This window comes from Jaculus jaculus, chromosome 5 (assembly GCF_020740685.1).
Source record: "Jaculus jaculus isolate mJacJac1 chromosome 5, mJacJac1.mat.Y.cur, whole genome shotgun sequence".
NCBI lineage: Eukaryota > Metazoa > Chordata > Mammalia > Rodentia > Dipodidae > Jaculus > Jaculus jaculus.
In genome coordinates, this window is record NC_059106.1 from 150,094,877 (window position 1) to 150,113,363 (window position 18,487).

Sequence of the window (18,487 nt, forward strand, 5' to 3'; positions counted from 1 at the left end):
AAATAGAGACAGGAACATAATCTAAAGAGCTTCTCTATTTTTATTGTTTTGTTGATGTAAAATAATTGCTTCAATGAAACAAAGACAATGGTTTATTTTGAGCCAAATTATGAGTAGCCATGGCCCAGGAACACAGATTTAAATTACCCTGAGTTGCATGTTCCACTGTCAAAGAAGTGACATTAAACTTACAAAGAGAGAAACCATAAATCCATACACTTGAAAATACACTAGTAGGGGCATTAGGCACTCGGATATAGCAATGCAGGGAAATGTTTTCTACACGTCTCAGGTGTCGTCATAGTTTCCTTAGCTTTGGGATTAGTAAAGGACAGACATCTGCTAAGCTTAGAGTAAATTGTGAGAACTTTAACTGGGAATCACAAGTACATTTGGTTAGATATAAAAGTCAAAGAAAGTATTCTTAAAGGATCAGAGACAACCCAAGATAATCCTGTGTGTAAACCTGTAACAATTCATCCTTCCATAATCACAGTGTTCCATGAGGCCAAGGTCAGGATCTTAAAGAGAGATGTGGCTTCTTCAGAGAGGTGCAGTTTCATAATTCTGGAGAACTGAAAATTAAGCACAAAGAAGAAAGGCATGGGGTAACTCAGTATACTTAGATTTATTATTTATGGAGATGAGGGTTTTTTTTTAAATAATTTTTATGTGTTTGAAACATTGCAGGCATGTAGGACAAAAGGAAAAGATCACATGATGAATGCATGTGCCCACCTCCAGCCTCTGCTCTGGTCAGAAAGTTGTACTCCCATAATTACTATGCTGAACTTATTCCCAATATGACAGTATTAGAGTAAAGCCAATGCAAAGTGTTTAGTTCACAGGGCAGAGCTCTCAAAAATGAGATTAGTGTTCCTGTCAGAGACCCTGGAGATCTGGCTTGTCTCTTCTACCATCTCAGGATGCCATGAAAAGGCACCTCTGTACCCCACTGTGTGTCCGCAGTAGACACTGAATCTTCCCCTGTCTTGACTATGAACTTCAAGGCCACAAAGTTGTGACAAATTTATTTCTGTTGCTTCTGAGCTATGTGGTTTATAGTATTTTGTCTTAACAAACTAAAGCCCTAGGTTAACAATTGCCACATTTTGCTGCTACTTAATTTTTCTGAAATATTTTAATATAAATTACAGACAGCATGACATTCCATCTCTGATTCATCATGCTATATCTTTTAAGAATAATATTTTCTTATATAACTGATGAATTTTACTTAACTAAAACTTTTAAGAATAAAATATGTCATCTCTAGTGCACAAATGCTTTCGCTATTATTCCTGTCACCATTCTCCTAATAGGACTGAAGAAGAAAAAAAAAAAAAAAACTTGCACTTTTTAGACTAGGTCAAAGGAACAGTTAAGAGTTTACATTTTGGGTCTTTTTCCCCCACAGGGTGCTTGACAACAGAAAGCAAAACTCTCTTTCATCTCTTTTAAAAGTTTATTTTATTTTTAAAATTACTTTTATTTATTTATTTGAGAGAGAAAGAGGAAGAAAGAGAGAGAGAAAGAGAGACAGAAGAGAATGGGTGTGCTGGAGCTTCCAGCTACTGCAAACCAACTCCAGATACATGTGCCACCCTGGCTTATATAGGTCTTGGGAAATCGAAACTGGATCTTTTGGCTTTGCAGGCAAGTGCCTTAACCTCTAAGGTATCTCTCCAGCCTTAATTAACTTTTATTTTCAACTTCCATAATTATAGACAATAAACCATGATTCATTTATCTTTAACTATTGATGCTAACTGTGGTCAAGTTAGACTAATGCCTGAAGGTTTTGTCATTAGGAAATGCTGTGGAAGCATTTGGCTAAACTGCTTTTTCTTAAGAATCTAAGCCAATATGTTGGAATTTTGAATGCATGAAGGGAGGAAGGCAGGGAGGGAAGGAAGGAAGGAAAGAAAGGAAAAAGAAAGGAAAGGAGAGGAGAGGAAAGGAAAGGAAAAGAGAGGGGAGGGGAGTGAAGAGGAGAGAAAAGGAAAGAAGGAAGGAAGGGTTATAAGAAGTGGTAAGAGAATAATCAGAAGAGAAAAGAGACACTTCTATAAACCCTAAATCATATACCACAGTCAAGGTATCTCTTCTTTTTACCTCCCTATATACCTTTCTTCTTCAAACATCCTTGACTAACTCATATAGATAAGTGCAAGTTGTTTGTCATATTGACTACTTCACAATATGGTTTTCTAATGAAAAATTATTATTTATTTCTGAATTTGAAGATTCAAATACAAGTGCATTTTAGTTTTACAGTTGAAAACATATTTAAACTTCCATATGTAAGTACAGTTTCTTATGCAAGAATAACCACAGTTCCAGAGGTACTGAGGGTGTGTCTGAGGCATCAAGAGACTGCCTCTGGTATGGCCAGTATAGCTGCATCTTTGATTTTCAGCGTTCTAGGATGTTTAGTCCTTATTCCAGGAAAGATAACGTAGATGGCTACTTCCACCCGGCCTCTCACATGCATCCTGCTGTGAGACACCATCCACCTCAGAGTCTTTATAGTTCCCTGGCATTGTGGCCCCTGGCTCCAAGCCAATAGGAAAGCATTTGAACTTCAGTGTCTGTGACAATTCATAGCACTTCAAAGATCAACAGACTGGCTTTCTTTATATCATTGCCTTTCCAAGACAAAGACTGTTTTTGAGAATTATTCTCATTTCTAAGAGCATTTATTTCTATACTGCACAAGGTAAGTCTTAAAATTAAGTCATAAATTAAAATGAGCAAGTGCTGCATGAGAAAATATCCTCTTTTTTCTAACTTCTCCAAAGAAAGTAACATCGTGTTTTACGGAATGGAGAGCATATTGTCGTGGTGTCATCAGCTGTGAAACTAAGTGTTAATCCTCTGCTTCTATGGAAGTTAGCTACTTATCATAAGCCAAAAAGAGCACTCCAGAAAGATTAAAACCATCCACCTGCTTTACAGTGGCTAGATCCAAGAACACAGCAGAATTCCTAAATCTTTGGGGGTGAAAAGGCAACATTCTGTTCCGTGTCAACAGTTTCCACTGTTGCAAGAGACCTCAGGGGCAAGTGTGTGTGTGTGTGGGGGGGGGACTTTGATGATGAGATGGGCAGAGTAAGAAGTGCTTCACACTTCAGGTTTGCTTAAGTACAGTGGGTCTGCAGGCAGGCAGATGTGGTGGCACCAGACCCCACTCCACTCTTCCAAAATCCCTCCAAGTTACTGTAACAGAATGCCATAGAGGGGGTTGGAGGAGGCACTTATTTCTAATAGTTTCTGGAGGATGAGAAGTCCAGTGTCAGTGTTAGCAAATTAGGAATCTGGTAAGGTTCACTGTCCAGTTGTGTGTGTGAAGGGGAGGGAGGCATATAGCCATGGATTTAGAGAAAATGGTCCATAGAGTCATTTATCCAAGAGTGGGCCAATTGCTTCTAGAAGCAGAACCTGAAGTAAAAGAAACTAACCCTTGGAGTTACCCAGCAGTGGGCTAGCCATGTCTATAGCACAGTCTGACAGAGAGAAAAACTAACCCTTGGAGTTACCTAGAACCATGCTAGCTGCTTGTTACAGCAGAGCCCGAGAGAAGGACACAAAGGAGGCATTAGGAATAATTTAAACCACGGGTGAAGCACTGCATCTGCCCTCACCACTGCTCTGAGAAGTCTGTGGCTACAGCTTCCAATGACAGGCACTCGCTGGTGTCTTTATTAAACAGCCAAAAGCCAGGAATACGTGAACAAGTTGGACACTGCAAGAGCAAAGGGAAGAAGTTTTGACTTCAGATGATGCCGAAACATTTGTTCAAGGAAGAGATTTGGGGATATGACCTGTTGGACTCTGCTCATCCAGAGCACACGTGCATATACACACCATTCACAGATGTAAACACTCTAAACCCACCCCTTGTCTTTAGCAGATCTGTGGTAACTCTGTAAGCAATTTCTTACTGATCATGTTGTCTTCAACACTATGGACAGCACTTCTCATGCATGCAAACTTGCTCTGGGTCGAGAGTGCAACCAGGCCACTAAGGAAATTGGGCAATGAGAATAGCTTAAGAGCAGTCAGCACCCCTAAGCATTCCTTGCCAATATTGGTCATCTGTGCTGCTCAGGCCAAAGTATACCAAGGCAGAGGAAATTTAGCCACATTGCTTTAAGCAGCTGGATTACATGGTTGTAAGATTAACTTCAGGGCAAGTTACAAGGCAGGAATTTAGCAGATAAAGCATCTTATAGCAATATTCTCAGAAAAATCTTTTGTAAAGCCCAGAAGAAATAGTCTCACAGTTCTTTCCCATAGTTCATTCTCATATTTCATTCTTATAGTTTGTTCCCACAATGGATGGCCATTTTCTTGTACTCTGTACTTAAGAGAACAGAGAAAGGAAACAAGGCCTGCCATTTCCTCTTGTAAAGTAACTAATCCTGCTCATGTGGGCTCTGCCTTCATGAAGTAATTACCTCCCAAAAGCTCCACCTCCTGATATAGTCACCTTGAGCATTAAGACTTCAACTTAAGAATCTGGGGCAGGATGCAAATGTTCAATGAACAACAAGCCTCCTAAACTGTGATAATTCCAGCACATTGCTCAAACCCTGTGTCTGAATTACCTTGCCTATAAGATGGAAATACTTCCTTATTTAGTAGGATTGTTATGAGGAATTAAGTTTTATGTATGAAAAGACTTTAGCATAGAGCTTAATATGTAGAAAATATTGAATTAGTGCTATGTAATACTAAATTTTTAAAAAGACTGAAGAATCAACTACAAAGAGGGACCATGTACAAAGGCTCTGTGGGAGCGTGATGAGCAGAAAGGATGGAGCTCTCTGTGATGTCTGATTTTATTGTAAAAGCTTCTAAGAACCACTGAGGACTTCAAGGAGGAGCATTATATGGACTCCATCCTCTTCCTCTTGGCCTTCTTCTTAGTGCTCATTCTCCTGTTGCAGCACTCATTACAAGTCTCTGTATATAACCAGGCAACTCTGCATCCTTTCTACTGAAGCAATCTACTTATATATCCCATCCTCTTCTGTATCTCCTGATTCTCCTGCTCTGCCTACTGAGTGCCAGGATTACAATTTTAGGTGCATACCACCATACCCAAGCACAACTACTTTTTCAATAGTTTTTTTAATGTTCATGCTTACTTTTTCCCAGTTCATTCTATGCGTGAGGATGTAAGGGACTGAATTTTTTTTTTTTTTAATACAATGGAAATGGAATCAGGCATTAGTTTCTGAACCTGTCATGATTTCAGTCCTTTCAAAGCCACACATACTGTAACCAGTGTCCATCAACATTAATAGCCACCCTCCCATCTGGCCAGAAGAATCCATCATTATCTTTATGAGCATTCTATGGAACAGGGATCAAATGGAAGAATCACCTAATCTTTCCCAAATCCTTAGAGTGACCTCTCATTTGGATTACATAAGCCCTGAACCAAAAGTCAAGTTAAACTGCACAGTTCCCTTTTACCCATAGAGAGATCTTATACTCTCTGCCACTTTTTAACTGAGGGCATATACAAAGTGTTGTTTTCCTAGGCAAGGGTTCTCTGGGGGAACATAAGGAATAACCTGTGTCCAGTTAGATACAAGAAGGCAGATTCATATATGTAAGGGGTGGAGAAATCTGTGCTGACCTGGAAACTATACAGGAAAAACATGTTGTTTATTCAAGTCCTGACTCTTTTCTTATCTTGCTATAAGATCTCAACGAAATTATTTAAACACATTGAGCCTCATTTTTTGAACTATGCAGTGACAGATGAATGGTGGGATGGAGTTGGAAACTATATGTTCAAGCTACAGTGACTGGTTCAATGCCTATAGATTAACTGATGTCTGCCCATCCTTTGTTTCACAATGTCAAATGCTTGTTTTCTCCTAAGAAAATTTCATTAGAATAATTTTCATGGACTGGAGAGATTGCTCAGTGGTCAAATGTGTTTGCTTGTGAAGCCTGATAACCTGGGTTTGATTCCTCAGTACCCATGTAAAGCCAGATACACAAAGTGGTGCTTATATTTGGAATTCATTTGCCATGGCAAGAGGCCCTGGTACACTCATTCATGATCTTTCTCTTTCTCTCTCTCCCTTGCAAATAAATAAAAATATTATTTTCAAGCCAGGCATGGTGGCCCACGCCTTTAATCCCAGCACTCGGGAGGCAGAGGTAGGAGGACCACCATGAGTTTGAAGCCACTCTGAGACTACATAGTGAATTCCAGGTCAGCCTGGACCAGAGTGAGAGCCTACCTATATATATATATACGTATACATACACACACACACACACACACACACACACACACACACACACACACATATATACATACATATATATATATATATATATATATATAAATAAAATTTTCACATATAAAAATGAAAGCATGTTTCCAAGGCCACATGTTCACAATTATTTTTGCTTTGGCAGTTTCTCAATTTTAACTTGCTACAATGATCTAGAAAACTGCTTGTTTTCCACTGTGGTAGTTTGAATTAAGTGCCCCCCAAACTACATGTTCTGCATGTTTGGTCCCCAGATGATGGCTATTTGGGAGGTACAGCATTGTTGGAGGAGATGCATTGTTGGGGTTCAGCTTAAGAGTGTTCTAGATGGGCATGGTGGTGCATGTCTTTAATCCCAGCACTCGGGAGGCAGAGGTAGGAGGATCGCCATGAGTTCGAGGCCACCCTGAGACTCCATAGTAAATTCCCCGTCAGCTTGGGCTAGAGTGAGACCCTACCTGGAAAAAAAAAAAAAAAAGAGTGTTCTAGCCAGTTCCCACTTGCCACAGTTGGGCTCACTCTCTTACTGCTATTTCCACCTGCTGTGGCACAGGTGATTCCAGGTTCTGCTCATGCCATGCTTTCCCCTGCCATCATGATCTTTCCCTAGAGATGGTAAGCCAGAATAAAGACTTTCCTCAATCATCTACTTTTGGTCAAGTGCTTTGTCCACACAACAAGAAGGTAATTACATCTACAAAGAAGAAAATTGGCTGGAAAAATATTTTGGCCATCTACTAAATTCCTTTCATATTAGCTGTCCTTGGAGACGTCATGCAAAATGAATTCATTCTATCTTCTTCATGGTAGCTTTTGAGATGTTTGAGCTGAGCTGGTACTCTCCCCTGGTTGTATCTTCATTGTGGGGGTTTTCTCACCTTTAATCATTAACATAGTTGTGAGTTTCCTTTCCACTCCCACCAACCATTGCCATTTGTCTTCAGTTTTGATAAAATATATTTTCTACATTATAAGCCAAGATGTCAGCCATTTCTGACCAGTGCTGGATATAGCAAGACTTGTGATCTTCCTTCTGGATCCCAGGGAAGCATGAGACTTTTTTTTTTTTTTTTTTTTTTTGCATTTTGAGCAGTCTCAATGGTATGCTTGACATTGAGTGTACTGTGGATGGAGCTCCAGTGGTGCAATCAGTTAGCATATGATTTTTATATGAGTGTATTGTGGTCTCATGAAGTTATACTTCCTATGCTTTGTATTACTTTGCTTTTATAGACTTAAGAACAAGACTCAATATTTATCTCAGTTACTTTTAAATCAAGATGTACTCACCGATCAAGAACTTCCAGCCGGGCGTGGTAGTGCATGCCTTTAATCCCAGCACTCGGGAGGCAGAGGTAGGAGGATCACCGTGAGTTTGAGGCCACCATGACACTCCATAGTGAATTCCAGGTCAGCGTGGGCTAGAGTGAGACCCTACCTCAAAACCAAAATAAATAACTTCCAACTCATAATTGGAAAAACATGGAAGATGTCAATTAATTTTGTAAGTACAGACAGTAAACCATGATAATTTCCTCCCGACAACCTGATTTCCCCCTCCCAAATGTATCCTCCATTGAATACCTTCTTCTTGCTCGTTCGTGTCCCTTTTTGTTTTGATGTCATTATTTTTTTTCTTATTGTTTTGAAGGTCTTGTGTAGGTAGTATCAGCCACTGTGAAGTCATGAATATCAAGGCCATTTTGTGTTTGGAACAGTAGTGTAAGCAGTCACACTCTTCCTTTGGCTCTTACATTCTTTTTGCTACTTCTTCCACTATGAACCCTGAGCCTTGAAAGGTGTGATAGAGATGTCTCACTGAGTGCTGAAGAACCATTTTCACTTCTTTTCATCACTATAGCCATTTTGAGAACCCCAGTGATCATTGACACCTGAAAAGAGAAGCTTCTCTAACCCAAAATGAAAATAGCATTATTATGTGGACATAAACCTAAGTGGTTAGAGCATAGTTTGGTGGTGAAAACTCTCATATTCTATTATAACATACCGTATACTTCCACAAAGAGGAAAAAGTAGGAAACTAGTGAAAATTAACTACTGGAAAGAAATCATCCACCATAAGAGAAAAGACTCTTAGAACTTGAAGGAACTTTGATAGATCTTTTTACTCTGTACAGAAGTCTATGGCATTTAGACAACAATTATAAGAAATGCTAATACCTGTCCTCATTCTTACTATATGTTATTTCACATCTATGAACATCCATAAGGATTTGTGAGCTAGGTATGGAGATCTTGGGCTGTAAGCAGCTAGTGAGAGACACAGAAGGAGCCCAGAAAAACATCCAGACATTCCAGTGGCAGATTTTCCATTCTTGGCTATTACACTTGACAGTCTTTTAGCATCTGTGGCTAGACAGTTTGTGCTTAAGCATTTGAGAAGGGAGAACACTCATTTTTGTCTCTAGGCTGCTCATTGTATTTTTGGACATTTTCCATTCAGGGAATCATATTTATGTCTCCTGGTCCTAAAAACAATCCCTTGGAGTAGCTTCTACCCATGACATGCTCTCACATGTATGAAAAGAACAGCCACATTCCCTCCAAACCATCTTCTCTCTAACTTAATACTTCCCAGTTCTTTCAACATTTTTTTTTCTTAAAACATAGTTCCTAGTCTATTAAAATGGCCCTTACTGTCAATGACAAGATCTTCTCTCAGCCTTAACCTTAGGAACTAGGGTGCTGAAATCTCAATGGTCACCAAAGCTCGACTGAGTCACTGGCTCTGAATTCATTATCTCACAGAATTAAAGAATGAATGTCACAGACCATGAAGAATGAGTTCAAAGAGAGAAATTTTATTACCCAAAGAAAAACCTTATCACATAGATAAATCAGAGTATAGAATAGAAAAAGTAGAGTTGGGCTGGAGAGATTGCTTAGTGGTTAAGGTGTTTGCTTACAAAGGCTAAGGACCCATGTTCAACTCCCCAGAACCCACATAAGCCAGATGCACATGGTGGTGCATGTATCTGGAGTTCATTTTTAGTGGCTAGAAGCCTTGGAATGTCCATTGCCTCTCTGTCTCTCTCACTCTCTCTAATAAATAAATAAATATAAAATAAGCTGGGCACAGTGGCACATGTCTTTAATTCCAGCACTTGGGAGTCAGAGGTAGGAGGATTGCTGTGAATTCAAGGCCACCCTAAGACTACATAGTGAATTCCAGGTCAGCCTGAGCTAGAGGGAAACCTTACCTCAAAAAACAACAACAACAAAAAATATCATAAATAAATAAATAAATATAAAAATAAGAAAAAGCAGAGTAGTTCTCATATGAGAAAAATCCACAGGAGAGGGGACCCAAGGAAAAGTTACCAATGAATGTTTTTGTCTTGGGGTTTATAAGGCTTTCTGGCTAAGGAAATAAGTTGATTTTCAAAATGACTTGACTGAGGTATGGCGAAGTAAAGTTCTGGCCCAGTCATCAGTCTCCATGAGATGTTCAAGTGTTTGTTTTCCAATCAGGGAATGATTCACATTTAGTTTCTGTGACTGGGCAAGGGAAAGGGTTCAGTGCATACCTGCCCTTTTGGAAGTTTTGATTGCAAAAAAGAAAACAAGTCGGGGGTTACAGCTTCATGGGTTCTAGTAAAAGCCTGTCAAGCCTAGATTTGTTGCTTTTCCCAGAGCCATGTCCTTCCTGTTGTCTGGTCAGCTTGGGTATCTCACATCCAGCTGTGAGCCTTCTTCTCTAGTGTTCCCAAAATTTCTGTCTTAACAATAATGGTCACTTGAACTGTTATATTTTTAAAGCAAGGACAAAAGCCAAAAAGAGTAGCTGCACTGTAGCTAAGAAAAAAAAAAAAAGCAAGATGGCTAAGTCTTTTTCAAATGTTTATTTGTTTGTTTGTTTGTTTGAGAGAGAGAAGACACATAGAGAATATGCATGCTAGGGCCTCCAGGCGCTGAAAACAAACTCCAGACACATGTGCCACCTTTGCGTGTGTCCTGGGGAATAGTTCCTGGGCCTTTGGGTTTTGCAGGCAAGTGCCTTAACCACTAAGCAATCTCTCCAGCGCAAGATACAGAACTCTTAAGGGCTCTTTCCTAATGACCTTACAAATTTCTTCCCCCTACTCTCCACCATGGTGAGATGCTGATTAAGATTTCCTAACGTTTGTTTGTCAATATCCATTGTATGTTGGAACGACAGCACTAGAGAATAATACTGCAGAGATGAAGTGGCCATGAGATATTGTACCAGGAATCTTCCCAACCTGCTTGTGGTAGACCAGAAAAACTTAACGTTTCTGATGGAACGCTGTTTCTTCTGCTACTATAATCAACCAGTATATGATAGTGAGAATATGGATATATTTTAGTGTAATTTTTTAGTATAGAAGAAAAATATCCTAAAATACCTATTAAAATACTTTCTAACAAAATCATAGTTTGTTGGTTGTGAGACTGCCCATCTATCTTGTCACCCTTGTAATAAGCTCTATTAATAATGGTAACAACCAAAAGAAAACTTGGATAAAGAAGAGTATATTGACATGTACCACTTAGTTATTTTGTTTCATCGCCTTGAATTCTACCTTCCCTGGACTGGGCTAAGTCAGCATGGACTCATATCGCTTCTGTAGTCTTCCCCCACCCTCTTCACTGTAGTAATTATTTCTTGGAAGAGCTTTGATTTTGCATTCTTATACTCATAAATGTAACTTGTGCAAACGCTCAGATGTAGGGACCTTCTTTTCAGTGTTTCAATACTTTGAAAAATGCCCAGTAGAAGAAACACAGGTCGAGATGCAGCTGACTGCAAACTTCCTCTCCACTCATACTTGGCACATCTCACTTCCTGGACCATGCAGGTAGCCCACGATATAAGTCTTACATGCTTGTAAATCAAGGGTACTGAAATTTAAATACAATTAAGTTCAAATTTCTGTAGCCACCTGGATCTAGAGGCTGAGTATAGTGGCAGAAGCAGAAGGATCACAATTTCAGGACCAACCTGAATACATAGCAAGACTCTGTCTAAACAAAATAATTAATGAATGTTAATTAATATAAATCTTTTTCATACTCTAACCTATTGCTTTCAAACACTTCCTTCCTAACAGCATAATGTCTATAAATGGCAGTAATGATACTGGAGGACATACATAATCTAACTTCTTGCTTTTCCATCACCACCACCTCGGCTGTTCTCATTTCAATTCCATATATACTTTTGCCCCATAAAATCCGGCTTTTCCTAAGCAAGCCATCATTTTAGATCTCTTGTCTTTTGCTGTTTGCTCTATTTAGTATGCCTGTCATTTATTTCTTTCCTTTCAATGTGTTCCATTTCCCAAGGCCTAGTATATAAGACATTGACCCCCATCCCCATCAGAGAGACCACCCCTTGTCCCTGACCTTGAACAAAGCATGTAGAATCCCTCAGCCCGGTTTTCTCATCTGTGAAGTAAAATTTCCTCCCTTACCTAGTTATTGAAGAATCAATTCAATATCGTGTACTTTAACTCTATCACTGTGAAAGTATGAAATAAAATCAGCTGAGATTATTTTTTGTCCTTCCCTAACAGTTATTACATGATAGTCTGTGTCTCTAGAGATGGAACTGTCTCACTCTCTCCTGAAGACTGGGAGTTTATTAGCAGCAAAGCCTCAGCCTGATTCATCACTGTCCCCTAGAGAGACACACTGTATCCATTTGACAAATGCCTTGGTTAGGCAGCAAATAAATGACTGGGTCAATTACTCACATAGAATGTCACAGAATCGTTTTTTACGTGTTTCTTTAAGGAGTAAAAAAAAAAAAACACCAGGCATAAAAAAAGACATAGTTGTAGAAAGAATGAGGGAAAATGACTCCAAAAACATTAATATATGTATATATTGCTATTGCCCAGAAACTAGCCTAAGAGGAGCCCTAAGTCTATACGCTTTCCTTGCCAGGACTACAAGCTTCAACATTTCGTCATTTGTGCCTTTCCTTTCCAGGGCCTCTGCATCCTCTGTCCCCTTCCTCCTGCCCCTCCCCACTGGGCATAAGCTTCCATCACTGTTGCCAGGGCAACACGGGGATGCCTCATTCCTCTCGGCTCTGCATATCTAAACTCTTGTCCCCTTTGTCCACTGAGATGGCTGAATTCTTTATAGGTCTTCATCCACCACTATCTATCTATCTGAGAGACATATTTTTTTTTCTTTAATTTTACCTTACAAAAACTAATCTTTAAAATTTTGTGCCAGAAATTTTGTGCCGGGAATGGCCTTCCAGACCCGAAAATTTTGAATTCACCAGACAGTTTTAGTCCCTGGGAGTAACTATGAAAGCCGCCAGTTAGCCTTTGTGTTTGCGACGTTAAGTGCAGGACAGTTTTAAGGCATGCAATAGACCATTCATAATGGGTTTCCCTTTTTAAAAGCACAGTAGACCAAAAATAAACTTGACAAAGGGCAGCTGTAGAGTTTTAACATGTGGAAAACTCCACAGGCGACACTTATGTAACTGGAAAGAAACATGATAAATATTTCAGACCGTTCGATGAACTCGCAGCTCGGACACTCGAAAAAAGCAAGAAGAGAGAACACACCTTGAACTCCCCAGGCAGCAGAAAGCTGGACTGCGAAGAGCCCCAAGGCTGCTTCGAAAATCTGGGACCTGACTTCCAGCACGACTCAGAATGGCTCCCACCCACCGCCCCAACTCCCCGCCCCGGGGTGTGAGGCGGAGCTGGGGAACCCCACCTCCTCGGAGCGCTCTCCCCGCGGTTTCTTCCGTTAGGCTGAACTTGTTCAAAATTCTCCCACCCTGCGCTAAAAACTGCAAACGAAGTTTTGCAAGCGGGGAAGAAAGGAGTCGGGGTCAGGCAGACAGTCCTCCTGACACCCTCCCCTCGGCCCCCACATGCACTCCTGAGCGCCCCCCATCCCTCCCCCCTGCGCGCCTCCGCCCCGGCTCCTCGCCCGGGGACAGCTGGCACCTCGCGCGGGACCAGACACAAAGCGGATCAATCTCGCCGGCTGGGGCGGGGCGGGGGGGGGGGACCACCCCGCTGGGCTTTCCTTTCAGCTGCCGGCGTCTGCGGCCTCTCACTTAGGACCCTGCGGACACCGCGTGGACACCTCGGCCCGCTTCCACGCCCTCCCCTCCCCCGCAACCCTTCCACCTTTCAAAAGCCCCAGCTTGGAAGCCCTCATCCCAGGGCTGGAAGACCTGCCCCTTGGCAGCCAGTACAGACCGCCGCTCCTGGGGGACCGAGAAGAGTGACATCCCGAAGGGACCCTCCTCTCTCCTTCCTCCCCTCGCGGACCTCTCGGACTGTCCTCACAAGTTGGGGGGCCTCCCCTGGCGGCCGCCGCGCGCGCGCCCCTGCCGCGGGACCCCTCCGCGTCGAGCCACCGGCTGGCGCGCGCCACCATGGCGAGGACCGGCCGCCCCCGCCTCCGGCTGCTGCTGCTGCGCTATCTGGTGGTCGCCCTGGGCTGTAAGTTGCTCGGGTACCTCCACCCCCGTCACCCACCTCCCTACCGGCCCTCTGGACCAGTCCCCCGCTCCCCAAGACATGTGACCCCCCTCACCCCCCAGGCGTGGCACACGAGGGCAGCGTCTCGCGCTCGCGCTCGGGACTGAGGGTCTACCCAGGGGAGCTGGCGGACCCGGGGCGCAGAGACTACTTTTCGGGTTACTTGGAAGTCGCATCTGGGTTTGCCAATATCTATTTGGAAAGAACTAAGGGGTGCCCACGGGCCGGTTCTCATTTCCTTGCAAAGTTGGGGTAACTTCTCAGAGACGTTGGGACGTGGTCAGAATGTTAAAAGTCACTAAGTACTCAAGATGCAAAGAGCCCCAAGAAAGATGGCATCCCCACGAGGCAGCCCTGGGCCGTCCGTAAGGGCAAGCGGCCCAGAGGTGGTGGCAGGGAATTCTGGCTTCTCAGGGTCGCAGCTGGTGGGGAGGTGTGCGGACCACTTGTGGTGCGGGGGTGGGAGCAGTTCGCGGCTGTTTCTCTCTCCAACACCTGCACACGGACTTGCTCTCCCGCCAGCTGCTGTGTCCTCAAGGGACACCCAGGGGACATTGTTAGGTGCTGAAGCTGGCTGAGCGCTAGCTTAGCCCTGGAGACGTCCCAAAGCCAATTGGTTTTAAACAGGATTTGCACAGATACTGGGATCCTGAGATTTACAATCCTGACAGTTTCTTTCTTTCTTTCTTTCTTTCTTTCTTTCTTTCTTTCTTTTTTTTCCCCGCTCCACGTTAACTTTTTAGGAACAAGGAAGAAATCACAATAGGTTCGAAGTGATGACGTTGTGTTTTTTCTTTCTTTTTCATTTTTCCTTTCTTTTGCTTGGAAAATGTGTGGTTGCTGGTGTTCAAGTTGTAGTCACATAATACAGTTTGAATTACACTGCCAGACGAATGTCTTAGGCCACAACATAAAGGCTCCCCCCCGCCTTTCTCTCATAGTCCAGCAGAAGTGATGGACGTGATGTCCCTTAGAGCCAGAGGAGGGTACACATTGCCAGAAGGAAGGGTTTTACAATGAAACCTTCACGGAATGTTGAAATCTCAGTTAGCATCATTCAGAGGAAAGTATGTTCGTGCTTGTGAAAACAACAATGAAGCAGACTGGGGAATGTAATGAAGTTGCTGGGAGAGTTCTGGGCTCCTCTGAGATCTCGAATGTCATATTTAAAAGACTGTGACACCAGTGCGGAATTATTAACTAAAGCAGAGAGGAGTTTTTCTCTGTCATTCAAGTTCAGTCATCAGAATAGAAACAATACACTCCATGTTAGAAATTGTAGCCAAGAAACAAGCCAAAGCTTAGCTGAAGGAGGCAGAATGAGCTGGTCTTCAGATGTTGCGTAAATGTCATCCATGGGCGCTGCCACTTCTGACGCCCGTAGGGGATCACTTTGAAGTATTATGGGAACCTTTCCTATGTTGAAAAGCCTGGCATTTCAAGGGCTTTTGTTTTTCTTTTAAATAAACTTTGCAAGTTTTAAAATTTTTGATTTTTCGAGGTAGGGTCTCACTTTAGCCCAGGCTGACATGGAATCCACTATATAGTCTTGAGATCAGGTAAGATTGAAAGAAAAATTGGGGCTGGGCGTGGTGGCGCACACCTTTAATCCCAGCACTTGGGAGGCAGAGGTAGAAGGATCACTGTGAGTTCCAAGCCACCCTGAGAATACAGGGTGAATTCCAGGTCAGCCTGGGCTAGAGTGAGACCCTACCTCGGGAAAAAAAAAAAAAAAAAAAGATTTAAAGAAAAATTGAGACTGGAGAGGTGGCTTAGCAGTTAGGGCTTTAGCTGACAAAGCCAAAGGACTCAGGTTCGATTCCCCAGCACCCACATAAAACCAGATGCACAAGGTGGCACACACATCTGGTGCTTGTTGGCAGTGGTTGGACACCCTGGTGTGTCCATCCTTTCTCTCTCTTTCTCCCTCAAATAAATAAATAAAAGATTTAAAGAAAAATTGCAAAGTTAGTATAGAAAGTTTTCTTATACTCCACCCACACTGTCCTCTATGATTAATTTTAGACATAGTGTGGAACACACTGTTCGGATTTTCCTCAGTCTTATTCTGCCTCCTTTTCTGCTCCAGTACTCTCCATTCACTTAATAGTCCCATTCCTTTAACTCCTCTCCTCTGTGGAAGGTTCCAGACTGTGCTTGCTTTCTATTACCTTGACAGGTGTTAGGAATGCTGGTCAAGTAGTTTGTAGACTACCCCTGAGTTGGTATTCCCTTGATGCTTGCTCATGCCTCAGATGAGACTGTCGGGTTTTTGAAGGTAGACTGTAGAGAAAAGCGTCATTTCATCATGTCATTTCCAGGGAGCATTTTGTCATCAGGACTTGTCACTGTTGATGTTAACCCTCCCCACCTAGCAGAGGTAGTGTGGCTCAGGTTTCTCTACAGGTTCCCTACTTCTTGTCCTCATTTTTAAAAAGTTTATTTCCTTATTTATTTAGGTATATGGGTGCACCATAGTCTCTTGCTGCTGCAGTTCATTGTCTGCCTGGCTTTATCTCAGTGGCTGGGGAATTGAAAGCTCGCAGGTTTTACAAGCAAGTGCCTTCAACGACTGAGCCATCTCCCAGCTCCTATCCTCATTTTTAAAAGAAAAGTCACTAAATGCAACTCACAACCAAGGAAAGGGCAACAAGGTATGGCGGTACAGCACTCAGGTAAAGGCAGGAGGGTCATTCAAGATCATCACAAATCCAAGGCCAGCATGAGCTACATTGAAAACTTATCTCAAGAAAAAAAAAAAAAGGATTAGGATTATGGACAAGCTCAGCTCGGTTGTATAAACATAGGGCTGAGGAGAGAATCTAGTGGCAGAACACTTGCTTAGCACACACTTGCACACACATACACACACACACACACACACACACAGAGAGATTGAGAAAGGAGAATTGTACTTCACCTCCTTGAGGGTAGAATATCTTCATAAATTGTTTAAACTTATTATAGGAGAGTGTCTTTTCCCACTTATTAGTTTACTTATTTATTCTTACACGTAACCTTTGTATCAGTATAAATTTATAAATTGCATATATTTGATTGACAATGTAGTACTTTTTATTTAGTAAATACATCGTGGGTTTCTGATACTATGGTTGCATCTTTTTAATATGCCTCAGAAATACAGTTCTACCACTCCTTTTTTCCAGATCTACCATGTATAATTAATTATATTATGTTTATTCCATTCTTTATTTTACCATTTATCAACATTTCTTGTCTTTCTAAGTAGTCTAGGAGACTTTTTGTTTTACTTGTTAAAGTATGAGCTCAGTGTTTCTACCGATATCGACATTTACATATGTATTTAGTTGATATACGAGCTTGCAGTCACTGTAATGAAATATCTGAGCTAACCACATTAAAAAGAGGATAGTTCCACAGTGGAAAGTTGACTTCTTTGCCATTGGAGCTGTGGGGACACAGCACATCACAGAGGGGAGCAGGTGATGAGACAGAGTTCCTAAAGAGGGTCCAAAAGTGAGGAAGGGGTAAAATCCCTCTAGTCCCTTCAAGAGTACACCATTGACTAGAAGGCCACCAACAGTGCCTTACCTCTTAAACATTTCACCACTTACCAATAATGCCATCTGAGTCTTTAACACATGAGTCTTTAGAGATGTTTATCCAAACCATGGTAATTGAATTATGTTTTTCTTTCCTATTCTAATAAAGAAAATAATTCTTGACTCTTGACCACTACTCTATGCCCAATAGTGAGCAAAATACGTGGCCAATAGCATAAGTGAACATATATCTGTTGGTCAAAATGAATTCTTAGTCCATTCAAGATACGGCAAACAAATGCCATAAATCAGAAAGCATATAGACACCAGAAGTGTATTTCTCACAGTTGTACAGGTTGAGAAGCACACAGGCAAGGCAAGGATGATTTCAGCAACCTTACCTTCCACATCATAGATGCCTCCTCTTGCTATCCTCACATGGTAGGAGGGCAGGACATCTCCCTGGGAGCCTCTTCTATAAAGGCACCAATCTCATTTACAGTAACTGTTCTTCATAACTTAATCACCACCTGGCAGCCTCACATGTTGAAGCTACCAGACTGGTGATGTGGTTGCTCCATGTGAACTTTGACAGATAAAGACATTCATACCCTAGAATGAGAAAGGCATGAGAAAGTGTAGGCAGGTAAAATATATGGATGGAAGTTGTGACTACAGTATGCGGTAGTTTGAATCAGATCTCCCTACAAACTCTTGTGTTCTGAATGCTCGGTCCTCTGCTTATTGCAGTTTGGGAGGTGGAGCCTTGCTGCAGGAGGAATGTCGCTGGAAGCGGACCTGGAGGCTTATTAGTCTCTGGGTTGTCAATGCTAGTTCCAGTCACTCTCCTTTTTAAAAAAATTTTTAAATTTATTTGAGAGAGAGAGAGGCAAAAAGAAAGAGAAAGTGTCCAACAGGGTCTATAGACACTGCAAACAAACTCAACATGCATGTACCACCTTGTGCATCTGGCTTATGTGGGTACTAGGGAATCAAACCTGGGTCCTTAGACTTCATAGGCAAGCGCCATAACCACTAATTCATCTTTCCAGCCCTCAGCTCACTCTCTTGTTGCTTTCTGCCAGCTGCTGTGGCAAAAAAGTGATGTACAACCTTTGCTCTAACATTTTTCCTGTCATCATGAAGCTTCCCCTTA

The 18,487-nt window shown here is 41.9% G+C and overlaps 1 protein-coding gene and 1 long non-coding RNA gene across 5 annotated transcripts in view; one reads left to right on the plus strand and one right to left on the minus strand.

Moving 5' to 3' along the window:
- Window positions 1-22: 22 nt before the first annotated feature.
- Window positions 23-12,953, minus strand: LOC123460788. Its single transcript, XR_006637196.1, has 3 exons — window positions 12,875-12,953; window positions 3,645-3,745; window positions 23-575 (listed from the first exon to the last, which is right to left on the minus strand). It is a non-coding gene; the product is annotated as an uncharacterized LOC123460788 (long non-coding RNA).
- A 425-nt stretch (window positions 12,954-13,378) lies between these two features.
- The window catches only part of Jam2 (junctional adhesion molecule 2), a 65,365-nt gene continuing 60,256 nt past the window's right edge, over window positions 13,379-18,487 (plus strand). For 2 of the 4 annotated variants that reach the window (XM_045150148.1, XM_045150149.1), the window contains exon 1: window positions 13,379-13,768. In XM_045150148.1, coding sequence (XP_045006083.1) covers window positions 13,702-13,768 — 67 coding nt within the window. In that variant the 5' untranslated portion in view covers window positions 13,379-13,701. The remainder of the gene's footprint in view (window positions 13,769-18,487) is intronic. The other 2 variants (XM_045150146.1, XM_045150147.1) reach the window with 2 other exon arrangements.